Below are 22,303 nucleotides of genomic sequence, written 5' to 3'. Positions count from 1 at the left end.
TCGATGAATCTCTTTTGTTCAGATATCGGTAAGTGGACTGGAGGCAGGGCATGAAGGGGATAACAAATCCAGTTGTTTGTGTCATCAGTTTTGGGAAAGTATCTGCGTAATTGCGCACCCAACTCACTCAGGTGCTTCGCTATGTCACATTTGACATTGTCCGTAAGCTTGAGTTTATTTGCACGCAAAAAAGCATACAATGATGGAAAGACCTGTGTGTTGTCCTTGTTAATGCAGACAGAGAAGAGCTCCAACTTCTTAATCATAGCCTCAATTTTGTCCCGCACATTGAATATAGTTGCGGAGAGTCCCTGTAATCCTAGATTCAGATCATTCAGGCGAGAAAAAACATCACTCAGATAGTCCAGTCGTGTGAGAACCTCGTCATCATGCAAGCGGTCAGACAATTGAAAATTATGGTCAGTAAAGAAAACTCTAAGCAAGAGCCTCTCGGTGGATGCTGCAGTGTACCCAAGCAGCATTGGGAGCAACTGCTTGCAATCGCGTTACCACTCCACTATGTCTCCCTGTCATGGCCATCAGTACAGGTACCACCATCAGTACATGTACCAACACATCTTGACCACCAAAGTCAATTTGATGTCACAAAGCTGTCCAGTACTTTAAAAATATCCTCTCCTGTTGTCCTGGTTTCCAGTGGTTTGCAGAAGAGGATGTATACCAGGAGCTGTGCCAGACCCGCCACGTCTGTTGACTCATCCAGCTGTAACGCATATAATTCGCTTATGCGAAGGAGTAATTGTTTCAAAACATCTCCTGCCATGTCACTGATGCGTTGTGAAATTATGTTGTTTGATGAAGACATTGTCTGTATAGATTTTTTGGGCCTTGTCCCCCAGCATTGTCCCAGCCATATCCGCGGCAGCAGGAATAATTAAGTCTTTCACAATAGTATGGGGCTTGCCTGTCCTAGCCACTTGGTAGCTCACCATATAAGTTGCTTTGAGTCCCTTCGTATTAATGGTATCTGTTGCTTTTATACATGTCTTACTACTCAAAAGTCGTCTTAATTCTCACTCCAAAAACTCCTGGGCCTTATTTTTCAAATTGGCATGTTTTGTTTCTAAATGTCTGTGCAAGAGTGAAGGTTTCATCGAGTTGAGAGATAGATAGTACTTTTGCACATATACCACACTGTGGCTGAGGAAAGGCACTACTCCCATTATAAGTGAACCCCAAATCAATGTATAGTCGTGGCCAAAGGTTTTGAGAATGACACAAATATGAATTTTCACAAAGTCTGCTGCCTCAGTTTGTATGATTTCAATTTGCATATACTCCAGAATGTTATGAAGAGTGATCAGATGAATTGCAATTAATTGCAAAGTCCCTCTTTGCCATGCAAATGAACTGAATCCCCCAAAAACATTTCCACTGCATTTCAACCCTGCCACAAAAGGACCAGCTGACATCATGTCAGTGATTCTCTCGTTAACACAGGTGTGAGTGTTGATGAGGACAAGGCTGGAGATCACTCTGTCATGCTGATTGAGGGCAGCAAAGAAGCCACTTCTCTCCAGGAAAAACATCAGGGATAGACTGATATTCTGCAACAGGTACAGGGATTGGACTGCTGAGGACTGAGGTAAAGTCATTTTCTCTGATGAATCCCCTTTCCGTTTTTTTGGGGCATCCGGAAAAAAGCTTGTCCGGAGAAGACTAGGTGAGCGCTACCATCAGTCCTGTGTCATGTCAACAGTAAAGCATCCTGAGACCATTCATGTGTGGGGTTGCTTCTCAGCCAAGGGAGTGGGCTCACTCACAATTTTGCCTAAGAACACAGCCATGAATAAAGAATGGTACCAACACATTCTCAGAGAGCAACTTCTCCCAACCATCCAGGAACAGTTTGGTGACGAACAATTCCTTTTCCAGCATGATGGAGCATCTTGCCATAAGGCAAAAGTGATAACTAAGTGGCTCGGGGAACAAAGCATCAATATTTTGGGTCCATGGCCAGGAAACTCCCCAGACCTTAATCCCATTGAGAACTTGTGGTCAATCCTCAAGGGGCGGGTGGACAAACAAAACCCACAAATTCTGACAAACTCCAAGCATTGATTATGCAAGAAGGGGCTGCCATCAGTCAGGATGTGGCCCAGAAGTTAATTGACAGCATGCCAGGGCGGATTGCAGAGGTCTTGAAAAAGAAGGGTCAACACTGCAAATATTGACTCTTTGCATCAACTTCATGTAATTGTCAATAATAGCCTTTGACACTTATGAAATGCTTGTAATTATACTTCAGAATTCCATAGTAACATCTGACAAAAATATCTAAAGACACTGAAGCAGCAAACTTTGTGGAAATTAATATTTGTGTCATTCTCAAAACTTTTGGCCACGACTGTAGTTCTCATCATATTTGCGCCTCTTCGATAGTTCAACATCCCTGTCTGTTGTTCGGTGCTTTCCCGGGTAAGGGGACAGTAGCTCTTCGGCTGCATCAGATTCACAACTGTCAAGTGTTCATGCTTGGTGGGCTAACAACAAATGTAGAATTACTGATGCTAGCATTGGATGTGCTTGTGGAAACAGAACAACTTGTGTTGTCGACAGATGCAGGTGTAGTACTGCTGGTTGTAGCAGTACTACCAGTAGTGCTGGTATGTGTCTCTATGGACGGGGGCCTTTTTTAAACAATTAATACAATTTTGAGCAAACGGAATGAGCTGCAGCTACGTTTGGCTACGTACGGACCGTTAGTGGAATTCCCACGAGAGAGTAACGGTTCATTATTTGACTAGGCTACCTGTATTTGACGTGTTCTTATTTCGCTGAACACTAGATGGTTTAATTTTATTTTTGGCAGTGAAACGGGGCTACTCAGGTGAGAAAAAAACCTCACCCACATGTATAGTCCCGTTGGATTTTATGTTTAATAAAAAAAAAATGTGAATCACATTTTTATTTGGCGTACCCCAGTTTGGGAATACCTGCGCAAGAGCATAAGGGAAGTTGGGAACATGGCTACTTAGCATTCAGTTGCATGTCGTTTGTTACTTGGCATTTATGTTATTAAATGTGGTCACACATTGAAAAGAACCTACAAATATAAGGATTTTACAATCCTCATGCCTAGTCACTTTACCCTTCCTTTATGTACATTTGAAGAGTTTATTTCCAAAATGCTATATACACCAATTTTTAAAATGTTTGTTTTTCATCAGAAATGATTGCTTATGGCTACTTTCATGAGCGTGTATAATATAACTGTTCTCAGATTTGTAGTTAATAGGTTTTAGATTTTTTTTAAATAAAATCCTATATATCCGTTGTTTAGCTGGAATGGAAGGTTTATATCCTGTATATTTGACTGTGATATGTGGTTGTCTCACCTAGCTATCTTAAGATGAATGCAAGTTGCTCTGGAGAGGAGCATGTGCTAAATGACAAGAACTTTAAATGTTTTACATACAGATCTCATAATATTGTATTGAATAATATATAATAATCATGTTATTTTGCAGTCTGCAATGTATCCACCACACTCTCGGAGATATAAGTAGTACTGATAGGTTTTACACAGTCAAATGTAACAAACAACGAACTACATGCTTAATTAAGAACTGTACAAATGATACATTTGTGACATCAATATAAAAAATAAATACAGTATATACAGTATGAGTCAAAAGTTTGGACACCTACTCATTCCAGGGTTTTTCTTTATTTTTGCTATTTTCTACATAGTGAAGACATCAAAACTATGAAATAACACGTATAGAATCATGTAATAACCCAAAAAGTGTTAAACAAATCAAAATATATTTTATATTTGAGATTCTTCAAAGTAGCCACCCTATGCCTTGATTACAGCTTTCCACACTCTTGGCATTCTCTCAACCAGCTTCATGAGGTTTGCATTTCAGTTAACAGGTGTGCCTTGTTAAAAGTTAATTTGTGGAATTTCTTTCCTTCTTAATGTGTTTGAACCAATCAGTTGTGTTGTGACATGGTAGGGGTGGTATACAGAATATAGCCCTATTTGGTAAAAGACCAAGTCTATATTATGGCAAGAACAGCTCAAATAAGCAAAGAGAAACGACAGTCTGTAAGGGTGCGTGCTGGTGGCAGGGAAGTCAGGCACAGGAGATCGAACTTGGTATAAAACGGAGCAGTTTAAAAAGTGCTCAAAAACTCAGAAAACCAAAAAATACAAAATAATACAAGTGGGTAAAAAAAAACGTCGCACACCAGAACATATCTTCCACATAGCTTACAAACAAACAATCACCGACAAGGACAATGAGGGGGAACAGAGGGTTAAATACACAACATATAATGAATGGGATTGGAACCAGGTGTGATACAAGACAAGACAAAACCAAAGGAAAATGAAAAGGGATCAGCGATGGCTAGAAGGTCGGCGACTTCGAACGCCGCCCGAACAAGGAGAGGGACCAACTTCTGCGGAAGTCGTGACACAGTCCATCATTACTTAAATACATGAATGTCAGTCAATCCGAAAAATTTCAAGAACTTTGAAAGTTTCTTCAAGTTCAGTCGCAAAAACCACCAAGCGCTATGATGAAACTCATGAGGACCACCACAGGAATGGAAGACCCAGAGTTACCTCTGTTGCAGAGGATAAGTTCATTAGAGTTACCAGCCTCAGAAATTGCAGCCCAAATAAATGCTTCACAGAGTTCATGTAACAGACACATCTCAACCTCATCTGTTCAGAGGAAACTGCGTGAATCAGGCCTTCATGTTTAAATTGCTTCAAAGTAACCACTACTCAAGGACACCAATAATAAGAAGAGACTTGCTTGGGCAAAGAAACATGAGCAATGAACATTAGACCGGTGGAAATCTGTCCTTTGGTCTGATGAGTCAAAATTTGAGATTTTTGGTTCCAACCGCCGTGTCTTTGTGAGACGCAGAGTAGGTGAACGGATGATCTGCTCATGTGTAGTTCCCACCGTGAAGCATGGAGGAGGATGTGTGATGGTGTGGGGGTGCTTTGCTGGTGACACTGTCAGTGATTTATTTAGAATTCAAGGCACACTTCACCAGCATGGCTACCACAGCATTCTGCAGCGATACACCATCCCATCTGGTTTGTGCTTTGTCCCACTATCATTTGTTTTTAAACAGGACAATGACCCAACACACCTCCAGGCTATGTAAGGGCTGTTCGATTCCAGAGTGTATCACAACTGGCTGTGATTGGGAGTCCCATAGGGCGGCGCACAATTGGCCCAGCGTCGTCCGGGTTAGGGTTTGGCCGGGGTAGGCCGTCATTGTAAATAAGAATTTGTTCTTAACCGACTTGCCTAGTTAAATGAAGGTTAAATAACAAAAATAAAAAAGTATACATTTTTTCTCTGAGTGTGGTGGATACATTGCATTTTGCAAAATAACATGATTATTTGTCTCTCTGAAAGTAAATCATCAAGTGATTAGATTGTAAACAAGTACATGTCTGTGAAACTCTTCATGTCTAGCTCAAGTACCTCGTACCCCTGCACATTGATCTGGTCCTGGTACTCCCTGCATATAGCTTCATTATTGTATGTTTTATTCCTATTCTGTTACTATTTGTATTTGTATTCATTTTTTAACTCTGCATTGTTGGGAAGTGCAAGTGTTCATGGTAAAGTATATATTATTTTGTGTTTTTCCCCCCATGTCTAATTGAATACTGGCCAATGCTAATTGAAACCTGGATTCCTGTGTAGAAGAAGAACAATTATTCTAGTGTGGTAAGAAAAAGTAAGTGAAAAGAGAACGAGACACTTACAGAAACATAGACAGATAACGTTCAAATATTTTATGTTTGCATTAATAGATTTTTCCAGCAGGGATATCTGTGACAGCCGATAGAGAGGGCTTGGTCAGAGGGGATGTCATCTTGGCAGTGCTCTTGATATCTGTGACACACTCTGATGAGAGGACTCATCATTTCACAAACCCAATTTCACCAAGCGAACTGCTGCAAATAGTGACAATCCTTTTTGTTTTAACTAGCTTCAAAATGAGCAATTGGCTCCAGTGAAGCGCATGGTTTAGTATCTCAGTATTGCTCATTACTGTGTTTCTCACACTAGGGTATTTCTGTTATGATTGAGACTTTTCGATACGAAGAGACCGTTTTGAAATTTTTAGATGATGACACACATTTCATGCTTGTTTGTCAGACTTCTGTACCTTGAAAGCTGTTTCATGAACGGTAGATTTTTTGGAAAGTGGTACTTTGTATTGTCCTTAGATACTTTCTGCAGTGTGATTTGCTGAACACCCAGTGAACCCTAACAGACAGCCCTGCAGCGGTCTTGCCTCAGTTCACCTTATTTGAACACTTCTTCCCTCTTTCAGGTCTGCAGTCATCACCATGTCTACATTCCGTTTTGGACAGCACGTCATCAAGGCCTCAGCAGTGTTTCTACAAACTGAGTTGTCCTTCGCCCTGGTCAACAGGAAGCCTGTGGTGCCTGGACGTATCCTTCAATTATCCCTTTAACAGGCCCTAACAGGGACACTGCTTGTTAGCTGGGGCTGAAGGAGAGGAAACGACTGAACCATCCTGAACCTTAGTCTGGACACAGGTAGGTCACAGCTCTCTCTCTCTCTCTCTCTCTCTCTCTCTCTCTCTCTCTCTCTCTCTCTCTCTCTCTCTCTCTCTCTCTCTCTCTCTCTCTCTCGCTGTCTCACCTCACAAGAACATTCTGTGCTCAATTTAGCAGTTCAACAGTTTGTCTCTTTAGTAAGGTGGGTGTGACCTCAACAATAGGCCAAGTAAACAGCTGTTTCCCACAAAAACAGAAGGAATAAAAAAGAAAACAGTGTCCCGCAAAATGTGGACAAATGGATTTTTTAGATGGTATAAAGTTTAGTTGTGTGTGTCACGACATAACTTTTAAACATATGTTTACCTCATAATGGATATAGGCAGAGCGGGATCAGAGGGTTCATGAATCTTTGTCAGCTCTTGCCTTGCATCCACTCTCCTCTCTCTTTGGGTGAAAAATGCAATATTTTTGTCTATTAATCATCGTTTCAACCAGCAAATGCAAACCTTGCATTAATTTGCATGATTTCCATCGCTGATTTACTTGAATAATGTGCTTATTCTCTTTTTGGTATAATAATCAGTCCTTGGCTTTGTGCTTGAGTTCCTCAAGTGCTGTTCTGCATTGCATAACTTCTCTGTGTTTAGATTAACTTTGGACTTGGGGAGATTTTTCACCGCATTATAGGGCATTGCTGTATAATCCTTAAGTCTAAAGAAAAGGAAAAATGTTCTCAGGTTCTCAGGCCATGAGGAATACATTAGCATTATTTAATCATACACTTTTTTGTCCTACAGGGAACATTATAATAATGCCAGAAAGCAAATTCACTGAGTAGACACTGATTATCACTCCAGTGTTAAAGGGCACTTTTTGTTTCCTAAAGTGTTTGTATGTGTGCGTGCAAGTGAGTGTTTGGTGCCATACTACTGTCTTTACGCATGTGTATTTGAGTCGCTGTCTGTGTGACTATAGGTGAATCTACAGCCACAGTGGGTCCGTGTTGTTGTATATGCATTGGCACATAGCTCTACTGTTAGATGTGTTTTGTTGGCTGTGTGAGGTCTTAGATCAAAGCGCTATTCTTTGCATTCATATCTGTACATGTTGTGGTGTGGAGAGGTAAATAGGACTTAGAGCACTTGGCTGAAATCTGAAACATTAAATTGTTGTCGGTCTGCACTTGGACTTCCCAGGGATATTATGTGATATCTTTCCAGGGAATGCTGGGATGTAGGGTCTCTTGTGCAAAAGGACAATCCCTGTGTGTTTACACGGTATGCATTAAAGTCTGTGGGAAAACCCAACGGACATACATAAACTAAAATCTCTCTTTCCTTTTTCTCTCCTCTCTGTCTCTCCAGTGGCCCACCAATGATTTTGTTAGTTACTCTCACTCAGATATCATATTAACATGGCATAAGTCATTGAAAACTGTTTAGAATTGCACGAAATGCTCACTTTCACTTACTTAGCTAGCAAATGCAGCTAGCTAGATTAGCCTACTCAAACAGAGAGGGATGCTATGTTAGCTAGCTGGCTATGGCTATCCAACACTTGAACTCTTCCAAGTCAAGGTAAACTTTTGGTTTTATTAATTTATTGCCACTGGGGCCTGCCGGTGTAACTGCTAAACTGCTTGCTGTACACTGTTCTTCATGATTGTAGCGGGTTTGCTAATGCATTAGTTCTAGTAGCTACACTACATGCCAAAAAGTATGTGGACACCTGCTCGTCAAACATCTCATTCCCCCTTTGCTGCTATAACAGCCTCCACTCCTCTGGGAAGGCTTTACACTAGATGATGGAACATTGCTGCAGGGACTTGCTTCCATTCAGCCACAAGAGCATTAGTGACGTTGGACACTGATGTTGGGCTATTAGGCCTGGCTTGCAGTCAGCGTTCCAATTCATCCCAAAGGTGTTCGATGGGGTTGAGGTCAGGGCTCATTGCTGGCCAGTCAAGTTCTTCCAGACAGATCTCGACAAACCATTTCTGTATGGACCTCGCTTTGTGCACAGAGTAATTGTCATGCTGAAACAGGAAAGGGCCTTCCCCAAACTGTTGCTGCAAAGTTGGAAGCACAGAATTATCTAGAATGTAATTGTATGCTGTAGCGTTAAGATTTCCCTTCACTGGAACAAAGGGGCCTAGACCGAACCATGAAAAACAGCCTCAGACCATTATTCCTCCTCCACCAAACTTTACAGTTGGCACTGGTCCAGAGTCCAATGGCGGCGAGCTTTACACCACTCCAGTCGACGCTTGGCATTGCACATGATGATCTTAGGCTTGTATGCGGCTGCTTGGCCATGGAAACCCATTTTATGAAGCTCCCATTTTATGAAGCTCCCAGGCTGTTTAGAACTCGGTAGTGAGGGTTGCAACCGAGGACCAAAGATTTTTTACACGCTTCGCGCTTCAGAACTCGACGGTCCCGTTCTGTGAGCTTTTGTGACCTACCACTTTGTGGCTGAGCCGTTGTTGCTCCTAGACATTTCAACTTCACAATAACAGTAGTTGACCGGGCAAGTTCTAGCAGGGTAGAAATTTGACGAACTGACTTGTTGGAAAGGTGGCATCCTATGACGGTGCCATGTTGAAAGTCACTGAGCTCTTCAGTAAGGCCATTCTTCTGCCATTGTGTTTCAATGGAGATTGTATGGCTGTGTGCTCAATTGTATACACCTTTCAACAACGGGTGTGGCTGAAATAGCTGAATCCACTAATCTGAAGGGGTGTCCACTAGGGATGCAACGATACAGTGAGCCCACGGTTCGGTATGTATCACGGTTTGTGGGCCACGGTACAGTTTCACTATCTTTATATTTAAGAAAAGTGTGCCCTTGTATGACTCTCATACAGGGGACGAGTGTGCAACACGTAGCTCTTCATCTCCCAATACAGTACATAGTGAACTGTCACAGTGAGGTAGCTTCCAGTACATAGTGAACTGTCACAGTGAGGTAGCTTCCAGTACATAGTGAACTGTCACAGTGAGGTAGCTTCCAGTACATAGTGAACTGTCACAGTGAGGTAGCTTCCAGTACATAGTGAACTGTCACAGTGAGGTAGCTTCCAGTACATAGTGAACTGTCACAGTGAGGTAGCTTCCAGTACATAGTGAACTGTCACAGTGAGGTAGCTTCCAGTACATAGTGAACTGTCACAGTGAGGTAGCTTCCAGTACATAGTGAACTGTCACAGTGAGGTAGCTTCCAGTACATAGTGAACTGTCACAGTGAGGTAGCTTCCAGTACATAGTGAACTGTCACAGTGAGGTAGCTTCCAGTACATAGTGAACTGTCACAGTGAGGTAGCTTCCAGTACATAGTGAACCGTCACAGTGAGGTAGCTTCCAGTACATAGTGAACCGTCACAGTGAGGTAGCTTTGAGTTGCTCTGGAGGTCCAACTATCAGTGGAGAGAGCTAGATAGGGTGTCTGTCAATTAGTTTTCAATTTCTCTCCGTGATGTTTCATAGAGTTTGGGAATTACTTTGCTGCTGAAATGTGTGCGGGAGGGGACATTTAACACTGTTCAATTTTTTTCATCAGGTGACAAAATCCTGAGTCAGTATCCACCGAATAGGGCTGCAAATCTTTGGCTATGAAAACTCCCACTGCTTTCGTTATTTCTTTATGTTTTTCTGAATTTGTCGCAAATTGTTGTTGGAAGGCAGCAGCGGGAGATTGTTGTGTTTTCACTAACGAGTGGACTCTCCTTGCTCCAGCTCCACCTGCATGGGATATGGCGACGTAAATGGCACATCATGTTAGAAGTGTTTCCACTCGAGTAGCCGACAGTGGCAAAGCAATGCTTTCAGACTGTACTTTGTTTGTTTACGGTCTTCTTACCCTCGTCATCGTATTGAACGCTGAATCCAAAATGTTCCCACACAGCGGATTTGAAAAACGGCGATGCCTCTTAAAATTTGCTTCTCTCTGTCTCGCTAGCGCTCGTCATTGTCACGTTGGAGCTGGGAGAATATTTGTTTTTAGTTTCCCATCTCTTCATGGGTCCCCTTTAGGGAAGTTTCCTACTGAGATGTCATTGCCAATTGTCCATTGGTTGTTTAAGGGGGAGGGGGTTGTGGTCACTGCGGTTGCCACATTTTGAGACATTGCTGTGGAGTAAAGTTTGTCAGCCCTCAGGAGACCCCTAACGGCCTTGTGCCCCAAGCAGTTGACTGCCAAGCCTGTTCACAAACTGTGGATCTGGTTCTGTGGATCTGAATGTACAAGGTGCGTGTAGTCTGCAGCGCAATAAGCAAGTTTTGGAAATTATAGGAAAATGACAGGCATATCGTAATTTCGCGGTTCACATGTGCTTATTGATCCGTAGGGGGTGTACCGAACGGTTCGACAACATACTGTGTACCGTTGCATCCCTAGTGTCCACATGCTTTTGTATATATAGTGTATGTTGACTATGATGTTAATATGGTGACAACGATGTAGGCTGTGTGTAGCGGTTAGCGGTTAGCGGTTATGGTTTGAAGGTTTGGCTTGGAAAGGTTTTTTCATCATAGATAGCTGTTGTATTGTGAACTGAAGTCCACAAGCGAAGGGAAAAGGTGAGAGCGTAGATGCGAGAAGGAATTATATATACATCGAGCAAAGTGATCATGCTGTTTATGTGGCTGCTAGTTCTGTGTTTGCATGTGATCAGGGGTGCATTCATTCTGCCGATTCTATTGGAGTCTTATATCTCCCTCACTAACTTTAAGCATCAGCTGTCAGAGCAGCTTACCGACCATTGCACCTGTACACAGCCCATCTGTAAATAGCCCACCCAACTACCTCATCCCCATATTGTTTTTTGTTTTTTTTTGCTCCTTTGCACCCCAGTATCTCTACTTGCACATCCATCTTCTGCACATCTATCACTCCAGTCTATCATTCTAGTGTTTCATTGCTAAATTGTAATTATTTCACCACTATGGCCTATTTATTGCCTTACCTCCCTAATCTTACTACATTTGCACACACTGTATATATATGTTTCTATTGTGTTATTGACTGTACGTTTGTTTATCCCATGTGTAACTCTGTGTTGTTTGTGTCGCACTGCTTTGCTTTATCTAGGCCAGGTCGCAGTTGTAAATGAGAACTTGTTCTCAACTGGCCTACCTGTTTAAGTAAAGGTGAAATAAAGAAATATTGAAAAACGTTTCTTAAACGGATGCAAATGGAACAAAACAGGGATAAACATACCTGAATTTGTTCAATTGAAACTCTCGTTTGCAACTGTTGGATGTTTACAACCTAGATCAGCTAGAGGCTAGATGCAGGCAAGAGTGTGCAAGATGGTATTGAATGTGTCACTGTCTGTCACCTTGACCGGGCAAGTATCTCTCAACCTGTGAACCTTCGTTGTAAACTTTCTTTCGTAGGCTAGGTTGTAACAACCTGATGATGGGTACAGGGAAAATGTTAGTATCATGTAATAGTCTAAACCTATCGATGTTACCTTGAGTTGGGTGAATGGAATATGAATGACAATCATCCAATATTCTGTAATAGAAATAAGGCCATTCCCCCCCAAAAATGGTTTTTGTCCTCCCTCATCTTAAATGGCACCGACTGCCACTGGTACATGCTCACATGCATTCACCAGGGTTTCCGTTAGCCGGTAATTGGCTAACGGAAAAAAATATGAAAAAGCGAAAAGCTGATAAATAAAGTTGTTGCAGGCCAAATTGACCGGGAGAAAAAACAATCCCATTGCAAAATAATGCTTTTTATTCAGCGATGGAAATGCCAGTCGATCTAAACACACTTGACCGTCATGCTTATCGGTCTATAAGTTAATTTGCATTACTTAGTAGAACTAAATCAAATCAAATGTTATTGGTCACATACACGTGTTTAGCAGATGTTATTGTGGGTGTAGCGAAATGCTTGTGTTTCTAGCGCCAACAGTGTAGTAATATCTAACAAGTAATATCTAACAATTTCACAACAATGCACACAATGCGTACAAATCTAAAGTAAAGGTGTCACGCCCTGGCCTTAGTATTCTTTGTTTTCTTTATTATTTTAGTTAGGTCAGGGTGTGACATGGGGAATGTATGTGTTTTTGGATTGTCTAGGGGTTTGTATGTTAAATGGGTCAGTGTCTTGTCTAGGTGTTTGTATGTCTATGGCTGCCTAGATTGGTTCTCAATTAGAGGCAGCTGTGGTTCATTGTCTCTGATTGAGAGCCATATTTAAGGCAGCCATAGGCATTGGGTTTTGTGGATAATTGTCTATGTAGAACGTTTGTAGCTTTTGTATTGCACTTACGTTTGTAGCTTCACGGTCGTTTGTTGTTTTGTTTCGTTTTGTTATAAGTGTTCGTTTCGTGTTTCACTCGTCTCAAATAAAAGAGATGTATTTTTCACACGCTGCGCCTTGGTCCACTCATTATCCTCAAGACGATCGTGACAAAAGGATTGGATAGCATACAGTACAGAGCCTATTTTGAGCAAAATATCACCTCAGCTCGTTGCTGCTGGAGTGAAACATGCTTTTATATAAGTACAGTCATTGTTCAACAATTTTAAATGCAATTGCGAGTAAAAAACTGTTTTAATGGTCACAATTAAAAAGAGCTACTATTTTTATTACTCAACTGGTAATTGAAGCGCGCCTCCCATTCGCTATTAAAATGCATAGGCAACAGTAGGCAGGCTATCAGCACATCAACAATCATTTTGCAATGTGAGCTGGAGGCAGTATGCATTTTGAAAACTGATACTTCATTGTTTGAAACCTGAACGTTTTACTTCATATTATGAGGCATGTTTTACCTTGCTTCAAAGTAACTATTTATATTTCTAAATACTTCTTAATGTGCCATTGAAACCAGCATTTATCTCCTGTTCTGTTGGTTTTATATGAACTTTTTTGGATTGTCCAGAAGCCAAATGTAAGGACCGACGCTGGAGTAGAGAAGCAGGGATGGGGAGTCAACATTTAATTGGAACAGACATGGAACAGGACAAGGACAAGAACACCGGTAATACACAGACAAGAGACAATCATTGCAGCAGCGGGGAACAGAGCTGGGGAAATGACAAATATAGGAGAGGTAATAAACAGGTGATTGAGTCCAGGTGAGTCCAATAATTTGCTAATGCACATGACGAGGGGAGGCTGGTGTGCGTAATGATGGTGGCAGGAGTGTGTAACGCAGGGCAGCCTGACAGGCCGGCTGAGGTACGGGCGCTGGACAAGTCGGCTGGGTGTAAAATCCCGAAGAACCGGCAGAAGCGTGGTAGCCTGGTGAGCCAGCTGAGGCATAGGAGCATGACGATCCGGCTGAGGCGTGAAAGCCTGTCGATCCCGCTGAGGTGTAGGAGCCCGATGATCCGGCTGAGGCGTAGCAGTCTGACGAGCCGGCTGGGCGTAAAACCTGACGATCCGGCTGAGGCCTGACGTGGGTTGGGCGCCTTCTGAGACAACCAGGGAAAGGAAACCTGTCGAGCCAGCTATGGCATGGAAGCCCGACGATCCAGCTAAGGCACCCCCGGTTCCATCGGCGGCAGCCCCCGGACCCGACGTCACCACCAACCGAAACGCCAGCATTCCCTGATGCTTCATTTCATTGCTGCTGCATTCTGTAAGGACTGACGCTGGAGTAGAGAAGTAGGTACGGGGAGTCAACATTTAATTGGAACAGACATGGAACAGGACAAGAACAGTGTCAAAACCGGGTAATACACAGACGTAAGACAGTCAATGCAGCAGCAGGGAACAGAGCTGGGGAACTGACAAATATAGGGGAAATAATAAACAGGTGATTGAGTCCAGGTGAGTCCAATAATTTGCTGATGCGCGTGACGAGGGAAGGCAGGTGTGCGTAATGATGGTGGCAGGAGTGTGTAATGCAGGGCAGCCTGGCGCCCTCGAGCGCCAAGGGGGAAGAGCGGGAGCAGGCATGACACCAACGGCATGATCCTAGTCATATTAGCAAACCATCCTAGTTGTTGGATCTTTAGTGTCCCCATCTTTTTACATTTCTAACAGAGATTTTCATCTCTGTCACATATGAACCACACGCATCAGGTGCGCTGTATAGAAGTGTGTTTTCCGCAAATCGCATTTTGGCAAATGTTTGAAAACAACGTTTTATTGGCTGCTTCATTGCAGGAGTTGCATGTTCTGTTAAGATGAATTGCAATCATCTAAATTTGATTTCTGTCATTCTGAGCACCATTTTATTTTTTATTTTTTTTATTTAACCTTTATTTAACCAGGTAAGCTAGTTGAGAACAAGTTCTCATTTACAACTGTGACCTGGCCAAGATAAAGCAAAGCAGTGCGACACAAACAACAACACAGAGTTACACATGGAATAAACAAGCGTACAGTCAATAACACAATAGAAAAAAAAGAAATCCTCTATATAGTGTGTGCAAATGACGTGAGGTGGTAAGGCAATAAATAGGCCATAGTAGCGAAGTAATTACAATTTAGCAAATTAACACTGGAGTGATAGATGAGCAGATGGTGATGTGCAAGTAGAAATACTGGTGTGCAAAAGAGCAGAAAAGTAAATAAAAACAATATGGGGATGAGGTAGGTAGATTGGGTGGGCTATTTACAGATGGGCTATGTACAGCTGCAGCGATCGGTTAGCTGCTCAGATAGCTGACGTTTAAAGTTAGTGAGGGAAATATAAGTCTCCAGCTTCAGCAATTTTTGCAATTCGTTCCAGTCATTGGCAGCAGAGAACTGGAAGGAAAGGTGGCCAAATGAGGTGTTGGCTTTGGGGATGACCAGTGAGATATACCTGCTGGAGCGCGTGCTACGGGTGGGTGTTGTTATCGTGACCAGTGAGCTGAGATAAGGTGGAGCTTTACCTAGCATAGACTTATAGATGACCTGGAGCCAGTGGGTCTGGCGACGGATATGTAGCGAGGGCCAGCCGACTAGAGCATACATTTCGCAGTGGTGGGTGGTATAAGGGGCTTTGGCGACAAAACGGATGGCACTGTGATAGACTGCATCCAGTTTGCTGAGTAGAGTATTGGAAGCTATTTTGTAAATGTCATCGCCAAAGTCGAGGATCGGTAGGATAGTCAGTTTTACGAGGGTATGTTTGGCGGCGTGAGTGAAGGAGGCTTTGTTGTGAAATAGGAAGCCGATTCTAGATTTCATTTTGGATTGTATATGTTTAATATGAGTCTGGAAGGAGAGTTTACAGTCTAGCCAGACACCTAGGTATTTGTAGTTGTCCACATATTCTAAGTCAGATCCGGGCGGACGGGTGCGGGCAGCGATCGGTTGAAAAGCATGCATTTGGTTTTACTAGAGTTTAAGAGCAGTTGGAGGCCACGGAAGGAGTGTTGTATGGCATTGAAGCTCGTTTGGAGGTTAGTTAACACAGTGGCCAAAGAAGGGCCAGATGTATACAGAATGGTGTCGTCTGCGTAGAGGTGGATCAGAGAATCACCCGCAGCAAGAGCGACATCGTTGATATATACAGAGAGAAGAGTCGGCCTGAGAATTGAACCCTGTGGTAGGTACCCCCATAGAGACTGCCAGAGGTCCGAACAAAAGGCCCTCCGATTTGACACACTGAACTCTGTCTGAGAAATAGTTGGTGAACCAGGCGAGGCAGTCATTTGAGAAACCAAGGCTGATAAGAATGCGGTGATTGACAGAGTCGAAAGCCTTGGCCAGGTCGATGAATACAGCTGCACAGTACTGTCTTTTATCGATGGCGGTTATGATATCGTTTAGTACCTTGAGCGTGGCTGAGGTGCACCCGTGACCAGCTCGAAAACTGGATTGCACAGCGGAGAAGGTACGGTGGGATTCGAAATGGTCAGTGATCTGTTTATTAACTTGGCTTTCGAAGACTTTAGAAAGGCAGGGCAGGATGGATATAGGTCTATAACAGTTTGTGTCTAGAGTGTCACCCCCTTTGAAGAAGGGGATGACCGCGGAAGCTTTCCAATCTTTGGGGATCTCGGACGATACGAAAGAGAGGTTGAACCATGGGTTCGAAAGAGAGGTTGAACCATGGGTGGCTGCCTAATGGGTTACGCACCCAATGCATATACAGTACCAGTCAAAAGTTTGGACACACTTACTCATTCCAGGGTTTTTCATTATTGGTACTATTTTCTACATTGTAGAATAATATTGAAATCATGTAGGAATCAAAAAAGTGTTAAACAAATATGTTTTATATTTGAGATTCTTCAAAGTAGCCACCCTTTGCCTTGATGACAGCTTTGCAAATTTTTGGCATTCTCCCAACCAGCTTCATGAGGTACAGTAGTCACCTGGAATGCATCTCAATTAACAGGAATGCCTTGTTAATTTGTGGAATTGATTTTCTTCTTAATGCGTTTCAGCCAATCAGTTGTGTTGTGACAAGGTAGGGGTGGTATACTGAAGATAGCCTTATTTGGTAAGTCCATATTATGTCAAGAACAGCTCAAATAAGCAAAGAGAAATGACAATCCATCATTACTTCAAGACACGAATGTCAGTCAATCCGGGAAAATGTCAGGAACTTTGAAAGTTTCTTCAAGTGCAGTCGCAAAAACCATCATGCGCTATGATGGAACTGCCTCTCATGAGGACCGCCACAGGAAAGGAAGACCCAGAGTTACCTCTGCTGCAGAGGATAAGGCCATTAGAGTTACCAGCCTCTGAAATTGCAGCCTAAATAAATGCTTCACAGAATTCAAGTAACAGACACATCTCAACATCAACTGTTCAGAGGAGACTGAGTGAATGAGGCCTTCATGTTCAAATTGCTTCAAAGAAACCACTACTAAAGGACACCAATAATAAGAAGAGACTTGCTTGGGCAAAGAAACACGAGCAATGGACATTAGACCGGTGGAAATATGTCCTTTGGTCTGATGAGTCCAAATTTGAGATGTTTGGTTCCAACCACTGTCTTTGTAAGACTCAGAGTAGGTGAACGGATGATCTCCTCATGTGTAGTTCCCACCGTGAAGCATGGGGGAGGAGGTGTGATGTTGTGGGTTTGCTTGGCTGGTGACACTGTCTGTCATTTATTTTAAATTCATTGCACACTTAACCAGAATGGCTACAACAGTATTCTGCAGCGATACGCCATCCCATCTGGTTTGCGCTTAGTGGGATTATAATTTGTTTTTCAACAGGACAATGACCCAACACATCTCCAGGCTGTGTAAGGGCTATTTGACCAAGGAGGAGAGTGATGGAGTGCTGCATCAGATGACCTGGCCTCCACAATCACCCGACTTCAACCCAATTGAGATGGTTCGGGATGAGTTGGACCGCGGAGTGAAGGAAAGGCAGACAATAAGTGCTCAGCATTTGTGGGAACTCCTTCAAGACTGTTGGAAAAGAATTCCTCATGAATCTGGTTGAGAGAATGCCAAGACTTTGCAAAGCTGTCATAAAGGGTGGCTACTTTGAAGAATCTCAAATATAAAATATATTTTGATTTAACACTTCTTTGGTTATTACATGATTCCACATGTGTTATTTCATAGTTTTGATGTCTTCACTATTTTCTACAATGTAGAAATAGCAACAATTGTTTTTTTGAATGAGTAGGTGTGTCCAAACTTTTGGCTGGTACTGTAGGTCCTGGAAATTTCTCAAATGGCCTGTAAATTAAAATCTTCCAGGTCACGTTATCCGCCGCCAAATTTTCCTAATGGAAACCCTGGCAACACACTCTCAAAAATACACATGGACACGAACACACACAAACACCATGAGAGCTGACGTGCTGCGTTGCATATGTGACTTGACATACAGGTCACACCGTTACTCTGGAAAGAACATCTTTGCTTTTTCAATAATGTTGGGTAATGAGAAAGCAGGTGTCACTTCCAGTCGATGAGATGGACAGTTTTGTGAGATATTTGAGGGAGAAAATGTGTTTTATGTTGCCGTCAGGCCTGCAGTGTTTCCCTACCTGTCGTGGTTATTGATAGAGCTTCCCGGCAATGGTTTTTGCTGGGTAAATTAACAAGGCTGTCCAAGAGTCTGAATCTGAACTATATGTTCCGTAAAGTGCACTACCTTTTACGGAACATGATCCAGGTATTGGGTAATATAAAATTATTTGATTTTGCTTAATTTGATCTGGTAAACAACACTGAACTACAGTGGCATAAGTTGAAGGAGAACAGAGCTCCTAGACCCAAGACCAGTTATGAGAAGTTTACTCAAGAACATGAGGAAAATTACCTATTAGCGTTGCATGTGCCATCCAGGCCTGGGTAATGTGTGCTAAGTTCAATTATCAATGTGCCTCTAATGACCATGTTTCAACAAGGCAGAGCTATGTAAATTGAAATTGCGCTCATGAAGATTCTAATTGATTATGTTTTCTATTAGAATATCAGTATACTGTTTGTAGATTGTATGCTTGGCATATAGTAAATCACTTTTGCATTGCACTGCATATAGCATAGTAGTACAGTAGTCGTTAATGATATAAACTTCCTGAGTTACACTGTAAAGTAAATTAAATAATTTTTAAAGCGGAGATGTTTACAAATTGGTACAATATGACCCCCAATTTATCATGATATCCTTTTTGATGTTTACTGTTTATAGCAACATTACTCTAATTGGAGTGTTACTACCTTTAACACATCATTACCCTTTTAATCAGTGCCAGTGATCTACCCTTTTGATCTAGTGAACCCGGACCAAACTTACAAAGAATAAGTCTCAGTAAGTCTTGGTGTAAATTAACATCAAAGACAAATTGTGTATCAGCCTTCTACTGTATGCCACGGATAGGACAGCCTAATCATGTTGTCCGTTGGTGTCATGTAACTTTGCTCAGGCAGAACATGGCTGAAGGTCAAGCTTAAAATTCTGCATAATATCTTGTCATATCAGCGTTAAACATGCCCACTGCCAAGCCCTTTAGGGCCCCTGCTACAGCTCAAATCCCCCCGTCACAGGCATGCAAATCTCCCTGACAAGACAAATCACACCCTTTGATTAAACATCTTCTTTTTGGATAAATTCGTCATTAGTGAGATACTCAGAATAGTTGATTACATAGATCTAGTAATCCTATTGAAATGCATAATTAGCAACATTTCCCCCCCCTCTTCCTGAGGTAGAAAATGGAGGGAAAGAAAGAGCTGTGATTAGCACGGCACAATGATCTCTCATTATCGTTCAATCTAGCAACACACATTACCAGACACACAGACCGGGATTACCACTGTATTATGGCTTAGTTCTGGAAATAGCCCCTAGGTAACTGTTTGAGAGCTGTGTTGTCATTGAGGTAAATGTCAGTGGATGACAGATATGTTCTTCACATTGCATTCTCAAGGAGATCAAACAAATGTGACAGACATCGGAGGTCGCACCAAGAAGGTCAATGATTTCTCAGACCTTTTTATGTGAATCCCCTTGAATATTGCTTTGTCTTTTCTTTTGCCAGCCTCTCCAGAATCACTCAGATCAGAGATTCTGCTTTGACAGTCACAGACCACTGTGGTGGAGAGAATACACTAGTCACGCTTGAAGACAACAGAACCATACACCATATGGACCACACACCATATACTGTCTACAGTAAATCTTCACTTAGAGGGAAGACTGAAGGGATGGTGATGTTCTCCCGTGTCAGTTTTCTAGGCATATTATAGAGACAAAGGTTTATAAACTCAGCAAAAAAAGAAACGTCCTCTCACTCTCAACTGCGTTTATTTTCAGCAAACTTAACATGTGGAAATATTTGTATGAAAATAACAAGATTCAACAACTGAGACATAAACTGAACAAGTTCCACAGACATGTGACTAACATAAATGGAATAATGTGTCCCTGAACAAAGGGGGGGTCAAAATCAAAAGTAACAGTCAGTATCTGGTGTGGCCACCAGCTGCATTAAGTATTGCAGTGCATCTCCTCCTCATGGACTGCACCAGATTTGCCAGTTCTTGCTGTGAGATGTTACCCCACTCTTCCACCAAGGCACCTGCAAGTTCCCCAGACATTTCTGTGGGAAATGGCTCTAGCCCTCACCCTCCGATCCAAATGGTCCCAGACGTGCTCAATGGGATTGAGATCCGTGCTCTTTGTTGGCTATGGCAGAACACTGATATTCCTGTCTTGCAGGAAATCATGCACAGAACGAGCAGTATGGCTGGTGGCATTGTCATGCTGGAGCGTCATGTCAGGATGAGCCTGCAGGAAGGGTACCACATGAGAGAGGAGGATGATGTCTTCCCTGTAACGCACAGCGTTGAGATTGCCTGCAATGACAACAAGCTCAGGCCAATGATGCTGTGATACACTGCCCCAGACCATGACGGACCCTCCACCTCCAAATCGATCCCGCTCCAGAGTACAGGCTTTGGTGTAACGGCCATTCCTTCGACGATAAACGCAAATCCGACCATCTCCCCTGGTGAGACAAAACTGCGACTCGTCAGTGAAGAGCACTTTTTGCCAGTCCTGTCTGGTCCAGCGACGGTGGGTTTGTGCCCGTAGGCGACGTTGTTGCCGGTGATGTCTGGTGAGAACCTGCCTTACAACAGGCCTACAAGCCCTCATTCCAGCCTCTCTCAGCCTATTGCAGACATTCTGAGCACTGATGGAGGGATTGTACGTTCCTGGTGTAACTCGGGCAGTTGTTGTTGCCACTGCGAGGATGATCAGCTGTTCGTCCTGTCCCCCTGTAGCGCTGTCTGAGGCGTTTCACAGTACGGACATTGCAATTTATTGCCCATGCCACATCTGAAGTCCTCATGCCTTCTTGCAGCATGCCTAAGGCACGTTCACGCAGATGAGCAGGCACCCTGTGCATATTTCTTTAAGTGTTTTTCAGAGTCAGTAGAAAGGCCTCTTTAGTGTCCTAAGTTTTCATAACTGTGACCTTAATTGCCTACCGTCTGTAAGCTGTTAGTGTCTTAACGACCGTTCCACAGGTGCATGTTCATGAATTGTTTATGGTTCATTGAACAAGCATGGGAGACAGTGTTTAAACCCTTTACAATGAAGATATGTGAAGTTATTTGGATTTTTACAAATTATCTTTGAATGACAGGGTCCTGAAAAAGGGACATTTCTTTTTTTGCTGAGTTTAGGTCTTTGCCATCAGCACCATCTTCTCAGATCGTAGCATGTACATTGACAGTGATGCCAATAGGGGGCACAAGGGCACATGTCACCTCAGATATATCCTTTTTTTTCCAGTTGTTAAATTAATTTCTAAACATTTTTAAGCCCACTTTTTTTCATAATTATTTATAATAAAATCTGTCAGCTGTATTTTGTGGAAGGGGACACACTGACTGGACCAGGCAAAGAGTTCCTCCCTATTCTCCCTAGTAAGTGGTTCCTTACAAGTTGCACAGAGAAAATATACACTAGATACTCCAATGCAGTATAGTCAGTGGAGGAGGAGAGAGTGTAGAGTGACACACACAGCATTTCATTTTGATTTTAGCTGCCGGTGATGGGCAGGACTCGCTGGAGGTATATTTGTTTATAAATCAATTTGATCAAGCTATGTAGCCTATTGATTCGTTGTTGATGAATAAAAAAAATCTATGTTTTGTTTCTCTATAATACTAGCCACCTAGCAATTTCTTTAGTTAACCAGCTAGATAGGTTCCCAATCTCCCAACGTCATAACTAGCTACCAAGCCATTTCAGGCCATCAATAAAGTTAGAGTAGCTTGTCTAACTATCTTAGCTGGCATGCCTGCTGGCAAGGTTGCTAGAGTTTAGAAAAGCAAGCAATTACTAGATGTACTGAATAAGACTTAAAGTCCTTTCCA

The 22,303-nt window shown here is 42.5% G+C and overlaps 1 protein-coding gene across 1 annotated transcript in view; it reads left to right on the top strand.

Annotated features, from left to right (window-relative positions):
• Positions 1-22,303, top strand: part of fhit (fragile histidine triad diadenosine triphosphatase) — a 333,926-nt gene that overhangs the window by 104,139 nt on the left and 207,484 nt on the right. Inside the window, exon 4 of the mRNA XM_039008866.1 lies at positions 6,343-6,464. Coding sequence (XP_038864794.1) covers positions 6,359-6,464 — 106 coding nt within the window. The 5' untranslated portion in view covers positions 6,343-6,358. The remainder of the gene's footprint in view (positions 1-6,342; positions 6,465-22,303) is intronic.

Source organism: Salvelinus namaycush, chromosome 2, assembly GCF_016432855.1.
Source record: "Salvelinus namaycush isolate Seneca chromosome 2, SaNama_1.0, whole genome shotgun sequence".
Classification (NCBI taxonomy): Eukaryota; Metazoa; Chordata; class Actinopteri; order Salmoniformes; family Salmonidae; genus Salvelinus; species Salvelinus namaycush.
Note: the sequence above shows the minus strand (reverse complement) of the source record. Positions and strands in the feature narration are given on the sequence as shown.